The following is a 9365-nucleotide window of genomic DNA, read 5'->3' on the forward strand; positions in this document are numbered from 1 at the left end:
GGCCTAAAAATACAAACTTTTGAAAATGGTATTCAAAGTGGAAGTTTTTGAAAACAATGCCATTATCATTTCCATGTAAACTACAAAAACACAAATTTGTGAAAATGGTGATGTCATGCGCATGCATATCAAGGGCTCTATCATACACCCGGCGCAACTCCAGGCACGACGCAAGTGTTGTTTTGTTAATTTAAGCCTGACACAGTTATCATTTTCACGTCCTGCGCCACGTTGTTTAAATAGCAAATGCATTTGCACCCATCTGTTCGCCCATGGGCATGCTGGTCTGAAAATGAGGTGTGTTCAGGTGCATTGTTGGCGTATTGCTATTATGAGGCAACTGAAAATGACTGCACCATTTACCAACAAAAACCTGGTCTAAAGTCAATGTTAGTAATATGTGCCTATATGCGGGTGCATACACTCTGCTTGTTACACACACAGGGACGCGCAGCAGCACACAAACATGCCAAATATTAAAAATGAAAGGATTACAATGTAAATGATTATTATTGTGTGCATAAAGTTAAAATGCTTTGGTGGAATCTGGCTTGTCCCGTAGATGTCCCATAGATGCTTCTCTACCGAGGAAAAGGATCTGCTCCTTCGCGAGGTTAAAATGCTTGAGCAGATCCATTTCCTCGCTTAAGAAGCGTTCAGTTTTTCTGCTTGCAAATTTCGCCATGTAAATAGCGAATCTGCCATGGCGCAAGCACAACTGGCTTTAAAGGGGAATGGGAGATGAGACTCTGATTGATTTATTGCACGTTACGCCCAAAACACACCCATGACTCATTAAGAGACTAGAGACAACCCTTTTGGACCATGTGCCTGGCGTGCCGACCATTTTTCCCGTCGTTAAACTAGCAAAAGTGGATTTGGACACACCCTAAGTGCACTGCGCCGTGCGCTTTAGACCATGAGCTTAGATCATTAAAATAGGGCCCTGTGTGTTCAAGGCTCATAGTGTTTCTTTACAAAGTGACATCGCCAACTACTGGTCTGGCAGCAGAATACAGCGTTTTTAATCATTTTCAGGGATCTGTGTGAACAGGGATCGTTTTGACAATGGTGTCATCTGTACCCGAAAAATGCAAAGGAAAAACTTTTCCGTTTTTAGTACATCGTTGCGTAAACATACCCTTTGTTCATGTTTTCCCGTGTTCCCTGTCATTGTTAGTTGACCTAGTTTCCCAGTGTGTGCCATATTTACTGATTAGTTTCACCTGCATTTCATTTAGATCCCTTTGTTAACTCTGTGTAGCCCTCACTTTCTGTTCATCCCTGTCTGTTCTCATGTTAATGTTAAGTTGGTTGCATTTATCTGTGTTTATTCAGAGCTCCTGTGTTTCTGTCATCTTATTTGTAAAGTTAAATAAATGACTGCTGTAGTAGATCCTGCCTCATAACTCTCCTTACCACAACCAACCATGATTAATATAATATAATATAATACAATATAATATAATATACACACATATAAATATTTCTTAATTATATACATGTATGTGTGTGTGTTTATAAATACATAATAAATATACACAGTACACACTATATTTCCAAAAGTATTGGGACACCCCTCCAAATCATTGAATTCAGGTGTTCCAATCACTTCCATGGCCACAGGTGTATAAAATCAAGCACCTAGGCATGCAGACTGCTTCTACAAACATTTATGAAAGAATGGGTCGCTCTTAGGAGCTCAGTGAATTCAAGCATGGTACCGTGATAGGTTGCCATCACAGTACCTCACTACTAAATATTCCACGGTCAACTGTTAGTGGTATCATAACAAAGTGGAAGCAATTGGGAACAACAACATCTCAGCCACGAAGTGGTAGGCCATGTAAAATGACAGAGCAGGTCAGCGCATGCTGAGGCGCACAGTGCACAGAAGTCGCCAACTTTCTGCAGAGTCAATAGCTACAGACCTCCAAACTTCGTGTGGCCTTCAGATTAGCTCAGGAACAGTGCGTAGAGAGCTTCATGGAATGGGTTTCCATGGCCGAGCAGCTGCATCCAAGCCTTACATCACCAAGTGCAATGCAAAGCGTCAGATGCAGTGGTGTAAAGCACGCCGCCACTGGACTCTAGAGCAGTGGAGACGTGTTCTCTGGAGTGACGAATCACGCTTCTCAGTCTGGCAATCCGATGGACGAGTCTGGGTTTGGCGGATACCAGGAGAACGGCACTTGCCTGACTGCATTGTGCCAAGTGTAAAGTTTGGTGGAGGGGGGATTATGGTGTGGGGTTGTTTTTCAGGGGTTGGGCTTGGCCCCTTAGTTCCAGTGAAAGGAACTCTTAATGCTTCAGCATACCAAGACATTTTGGACAATTTCATGCTCCTAACTTTGTGGGAACAGTTTGGGGATGGCCCCTTCCTGTTCCAACATGACTGGGCACCAGTGCACAAAGCAAGGTCCATAGAGACATGGATGAGCGAGTTTGGTGTGGAGGAACTTGACTGGCCTGCACAGAATCCTGACCTCAACCCCATAGAACAGCTTTAGGATGAATTAGAGCGGAGACTGTGAGCCAGGCCTTCTCGTCCAATATCACTGCCTGACCTCACAAATGTTCTTCTAGAAGAATGGTCAAAAATTCCCATAAACACACTCCTAAACCTTGTGGAAAGCCTTCCCAGAAGAGTTGAGGCTGTTATAGCTGCAAAGGGTGGGCCAACTCCATATTAAACCCTACGGATTAAGAATGGGATGTCATTAAAGTTAGTATAATAAACTGACATTTCTCAGCAAATATTGACACATTAATTAGTATATTATTTTATACTATTCATTGTAATCCATGGTTTACCAATTTTATTTGATTGACAGCTCTCTTTTTTGGAAAGTGCTGCAAGAGCTGCTCTCTCCTCAGCACAGAGACGATGTCTGTCAACGGACTTCAATTTATGTTTCCATGCACTCTGTACATATATTGTCTATTTTCAGTCTGTGCACACTTCTATTTTTACAGTACTCTTTTTATGCTTGTTTTATCCACTACAGTTTCTACCTCAAAGCAACACTGCATCACACAGTTGTCAGTATTCATCCCATTCTGAATGTACTGTCTGTATTTAAAACCAATTTGTTAAAGGGTTTGTATTAATATCCTGTGTGTAGTGGACACAGCATCAGATGAAAACCTGAGATGCTGCGTTTGTTCTTCTAGCACACTGGAGCAAACACTTAGACTTTAGTGTTTCACTCTTGGCAGGATTGTTTCGATTAAAATGATTGCTCTGTTAGGACTGTTTGTCTTGTCTATTGTCTTGTCCCAGACTCACAGTTGAGCCAATGTTGTTGCGCTGGATTGGTTGGAATACACAAATAAAGCAATTAATAGAAAGAAGAAAGCCATTGTCTTAATCAGATGAACGACCTGAAATTGATTTTTGTTATTATTATTAATATTTCTGAAAATTAATTATTGAATGAAAAGCTCAGCTGGTTATTTGAAAATAATCTGTATGTTTGCATTATTTTATTTAATGTTCAACAGCATTTACAGTGTGAATGTAGCGTTTGATAGAAATCAAAATCATATTAATACCAGAAACAGGCTGTTTTTGTTGGCAGGCTTAAAACAGCCCTTGATTCAACACATGCTTCTCTCCTCAGGGACACAAAAGAGTTGCCTTTAGAAGTCTGTTATGTAACAGATCGTCTTTGGCACAGTTTTGCCAAGTCCAAATAGGATATACTTCAGTGTGTGACATACAAAAAAGACAAATGGATGTCCAAGATGTCCTGTATGGGAAGATGGCTTATTGACTGCCTGGTAGAGGCCAGTTTCTGGACTGAAAGTACCCCCTGAGGCCGTCCAGGTTGACCGGGGGAAAGTAGGGTCCGATGCGCTTCCTGACCCACCATTTCCCCTGGGCGGCGCTGCTACTGCCAGGCCGTGTGAATTTATATCGAAAATGCTCTCCTCGTATCCACCTGAAACGACAAATACATCAAATTCAACTCAGTGCCTTTAACTCAAGCATTTCAAAACATATGTTTTAGCTCATTAAATTCAGAATTCAAAACAACTCTGAAAGCAATGTATGTACATCTCACTGCATTTGAAGTGATAAAAGTTCCACAGAAAGGAGCTAAAGACTTTGATATCATTTTCAACACAGACATATGCATATAAAGTGACATTGAGAAGAATAACTTTGAGTGATAAGATTCACTTTGAAGATGTACGAGTGTAATTGTTGTACAGTATAACAAAATATCAAAGCAAGTGGGATCTGCGAGGTTTTGCACATTCATTAAGGACTGTTTATAGAACAAGTTTGCCATAATGCTGTTAACTAAAAAAATGTGACACAAAATACTGGAAATGAGAATAATTTAATAAATTTTTAGGAAATAAAAATTAAAAGAAAATATTACATAATATTAGTAGCAATATGTGTCATTTTTATTATTAATATGTTGTTAATTGAAAATTTGACAAAAGCAGTTGAAAATGGGAATAATTTAATTTAGAGGGAATAAAAACTAAAAGAAAATATTAAAGAATAATAATAATAAAGAATAATATATTTAAATATTGTTATTAAATATAGTATATAGTAATAATAGTTTTTAGTGTCATTATTATTATAATTATTACTATTATTATTTTTATTATTAATAATATACTGTTAATAATTAAAATTTGACCAAAATAGCTGAAAAAAGGAATAATTTAATTAACTTTTATGAAATAATAAAAATAATAATAATAAAATAAAAATAAAATAATAATAGTAGTATAATTTGATTGTATTATTATTATTATTAGTAGTAGTAGTAGTAGTAGTATTAACAACATAGTGTTAATTGAAAATTTGACCAAAATAGCTGGAAATGAATGAGAATAGTTTAGTTAATTTTTAGGGAATAAAAATTAAAAGAAAATATTACATAATATTAGTAGTATTATTTATTATTATAATTATTATTAATATATTGTTGATTGAAAATTTGACCAAAATAGCTGAAAATGGGAATAATTTAATTTTGAAAGAATTAAAATTAAAAGAAAATATTAAATAATAATATTAATAATAATAACAAAAACAGTATAATAGTAATAATAGTTTTTAATTTGCCATTATTATTATTATTATTATTATTAATATACTGTTAATTGCAAATTTGACCAAAATAGCTGGAAAAGGGAATAATTTAATTAACTTTTAGGAAATAAAAATTAAAAGAAAATGTTAAATAATAATAATAGTGATAATAATAATAATAATAATAATATTTAAATATTAAATGTAGTATAATAGTCATAACTGATATCTTTCATTATTATTATTATTAAATATAATATTATTATTATACATAAAAAAAAAACAATAGATTAAAATAATAAATAAAAAATGAAAATCCTTATTCAACCCGGTTTAAGTACTATAATATTTCTTCTGCTTTTATTTTTATTCATAATGTAATGTAATATAATGTAATGTAATATGTACAGTACTGAGTGATGTATGTGATGGTTAGTGAACTTGTTCTTGTATTGAATTTTACCTCGGTTTCTCTCTGTCCTGGAATGGATTGTGTCCCATTAGGGAAAGAACTGTCGAGTCATTTGCCAGCAGTCTGCCTGCGATGTGAATAACCCACTCGCTCTGCTCGTACGTCTGAAAGAGACAAAGCCAGAGAAATGAGCACCGTACCACAGTGCCAGAGCCGCTCAAACCAAGATCAGTCACTGTACGCACAAACTCCCTCATCCTGCAAAGATCTCCAGCACAACTGCATGTTTACAGATGTTTACAGTAGAACGCTTACTGTAAGAAGCTTCCATCATATGCTGCAATGCAGCTGTTCAAAGGTCACATTCGCTTAAAGATCACAGTCATCAAACTCCAGCATCACTGCAGGTTTAAGTCCCAAGGGGAAAAACTTCACATCTGGGACACCGTGAGATGTCTGTTTGTACTATAAAACAGCGATTCAGGAGATTGATGTTCTCATTTGTCTGCGCAGCTGAATTCTTATCGGTGTGTGTGTGCGCGTTACATAAGGATTATAAATAATCTTAACGCTTTCTATTGACCAGGGTTTTTGTACTGGGGTAAAATTCATCTCCTGTTGTAGAAATCATTGAGAGAAATTGACAGCAGTGATTTCATATCCATTTGATTTAAACAAAGATGCCACAATTCAACTCATACATCCACATTAGAACTGAAGAAAAAACTAAATGAAATGGCAAATATAAATATACTCTTTATATTTATTCATGTTGGTTTTGTACAGTATGGTTTTGAAATTGTTTTATACCTTTTTCAGAAAAAGTTTTTACACAAAATTTGGTGAAACCATCCTGTAAAAAGTACATATTTTCCTTACACCTTAAATATATGTGTACACATCTTAATCATTATTTTCAAAAACGTTTTTAAATATATTTTAAGGAAAACAGATATCATGATTTCTTAATTCATAATTATTACTACATTTTTAGTGAGTCGCACCACATGACATTTTACAACCTGAACTAACCTTTAAAATCATGTTTGTTTCTTCATTATGATAACAGCACATTTGCACAGCCTGACGCAGTTTAATTTATGCCCAAAAAATATCAAAATTAATTTCAATTCATCATAGAAGAGGTGTATTCAAGTCACTGTATGTATAAACTGCATTTTTAATGTAGTTTTTACATCGATTTCCAGATTTGAAGTGATGTTATGATTACTGTATTTTTCCGGAGTATATGTTTTTTAATTATCTGAAACTACTTAAAGTTCACACATTTGGATTGCCATTTTAATTTATGTCTGTTTATATTTGTGTTCTATGGTGAATATCGTTAAAAATTAAAGGATGTGTTGTGGAATGAGAACTAAAATACTAAATATTTAGAGCTTATGTTTTTATAGTATTTAAAAGACACTTAATATTCAGTAATAATTTCAATTTGACTGCACTGACACTATCAGATAAGAACAAAACTGAATTGATCTGAATAATGACACTGTCTTTTTAGAGCTGCTTTACAGCAGAACTTGATTGTGTCTAATTTTTGATGAAGTCTGCATTATTGATTCAGTTATTTTCCTGTTTATTAATGTGAAGCTGCTTTGAACCAATATGTATTGTATAAAGCGCTAGAATAAAGCGGACCTGACTTGACTTTATATTTATCTTTATTTTACATTATTTCTGAACGTAATAATAAAACATGGTTCATACACCGAACTTTGACTTAAAAGTCGGCATGAAACAGAAGTTCTCAAGTCTTTTCTTCCCTATTATGCCGTATATCCGAGTGAAACGGCTTCTCAACCAAGAACAAATGTAGGGCGGGGCTTAATTTTGTCTGTGGGGAACTGACTGGATGGTTGTGGTTTGCTATTGGTGGATCTCATGTGATTGACAGGTTGCCCCGCCCTCGCCATCAGAGATGTCGCTCAACAGTTGAATCAGTTATTCTGATTCAAGATTATGAGGGCACATGAATTTTAAAGGGGTCCTATTATGCTTTTTATGCTATTATGCATCACAATATTCCTCATTTAAATAATTAATACGCAGAATAAAGGGGCAGGGGCCTGGCTGAGTTAGTTAGTAGTGTGTTGAAACTGGCGGTTATGGTAAGGGGCGGGACATTTCCCAAACACACCCAAAGCGCTTGACCAATCACAACACACTGCTCCAGCCAGACCAATCAGAGCACATTGTGCTTTTCAGAAGGAGGGGCTTCATAGAGACAGGAACTAAACAGAGCGTTACTGACAGACTGGGAAGAGAGGAGCTGCAACAATGGAGAATATGTGGAAAATAATGTGTTTTTTAAGCATGAAAACCTGTTCTAGTAGAGCACAAAAACAAAATCAAGACATTGTAAAATGGCATTATGTGACCTCATTTATAATAAATACTGCAATATTCCATTAAAAAACCCCCCAAGAACTGACCATTTTGATTTCATGGTGTCTAACCTGGAAAGCAGCGAACCACATGAGCCAGTCCAGTCTGTAGTGATACGGCGAGATGAGGCACGGCCTTCTATCCAGAGCTCCAGGTTTGCACAGGAACTCGTACTCCTCCCATTCCACGTCCTCTCCGGTGTGGTTGGCGCTCAGCGTGCCCTGAAACACCACCTCCGTCCGCTCCTTAGTGATACTGCGCCGTCAGAGAGACACGATTAGAAGTGCTCCGGCTCTGCCATCTGCTGGTTATTGTTGAGGTTTATATAGAGAGGACTGAAACGTAGTGAAGCTCAGACAGAGATGGATGTGGTACCTGCCGAAGGCTCCGTACGTGTTGACGATCCGCAGGGGATCAAATGAGGTGTTCATCACCTGTCTAGAGCTCAGCAGGTTCATCACAACCGGGACGCTCAGATAAGCTATCAGAATCCCCAGAGACACATTCAACACACGTCTGATCAACATACCTGAGCCAGAGAGAGACAATGAGAGACAGTGATGGAAAAAAACAGGAAGAGGAACCGCTTACACTGAGTGACGGAGCAAGAACTGGAACTGAGCTTGACGGTGTTGGTTATAAACATACTGCTGTTCAAAAGGTAGTTTAATACTGAAAGCTTTTACTCATCAAGGACACATTTAATTGATCAAAAGTGACAGTAAAGACATGTATAAAGTTACAAATGATTTCTATTTCAAATAAATGCTGTTCTTTTGAACTTTCTATTCATCAAAGAATCCTGAAAAATAACATTTATGACAGTTTCCACAAAAATATGAAGCAGCACTTCTGTTTTCAACACTGATAATAATCAGAAATGTATCTTGAGCAGCAAATCATCATATTAGAATGATTTCTGAAGGATCATGTGACACTGAAGACTGGAGTAACGATGCTGAAAATTCACAGGAATAAATTACATTTTAACATAAAATCACATAGGAAACAGCTTTTTTAAACTGTAGTAATTTTTTTGCAATTTTTACTTTTATTTTTTACCAAATAAATACAGCCTAGGTAAGCATATAAGGCACTTTTTTTTTCTTTTTTTTTTTAAATCTCACCAAACACAAACTATGGAATGGTAGTGTCAACAAAAAATATTATTTAATACAGAAAAGTATCAATAAAAATAGTTAAGCGTAATATTTTACCCAACTTTTGTGTGCAATGCATTTTTTACATTTTTTGTATGTTTTATAAGTCTGTTATATTCTTTTAACAATTTGCTTATTCAGTTTAGGTATTTATTGCGTTTTTCTTGATTGTACAGCACTTTGGTACAACATTTCTTGTTTTTAATTGTGTTTTATAAATAAACTTGATTAAAGATGCTTAATTACTGAGCAACAAGCTAATATCAAACTCAATAGAAATGAAATACGAGTCGTTTCTCCAGTCTGGGAAGGATTTAAGCAGAGA

At 35.9% G+C, this 9365-nt stretch overlaps 1 protein-coding gene across 1 annotated transcript in view; it reads right to left on the reverse strand.

Moving 5' to 3' along the window:
• Positions 1 to 3453: 3453 nt before the first annotated feature.
• lmf1 (lipase maturation factor 1) overlaps positions 3454 to 9365 on the reverse strand; it is a 34646-nt gene continuing 28734 nt past the window's right edge. The window contains exons 8-11 of the mRNA XM_051914270.1: positions 8256 to 8409; positions 7952 to 8135; positions 5526 to 5638; positions 3454 to 3944 (exon numbers count right to left, since the gene is read on the reverse strand). Coding sequence (XP_051770230.1) covers positions 3770 to 3944; positions 5526 to 5638; positions 7952 to 8135; positions 8256 to 8409 — 626 coding nt within the window. The 3' untranslated portion in view covers positions 3454 to 3769. The remainder of the gene's footprint in view (positions 3945 to 5525; positions 5639 to 7951; positions 8136 to 8255; positions 8410 to 9365) is intronic.

This window comes from Ctenopharyngodon idella, chromosome 12, assembly GCF_019924925.1.
Source record: "Ctenopharyngodon idella isolate HZGC_01 chromosome 12, HZGC01, whole genome shotgun sequence".
NCBI classification, from domain to species: domain Eukaryota; kingdom Metazoa; phylum Chordata; class Actinopteri; order Cypriniformes; family Xenocyprididae; genus Ctenopharyngodon; species Ctenopharyngodon idella.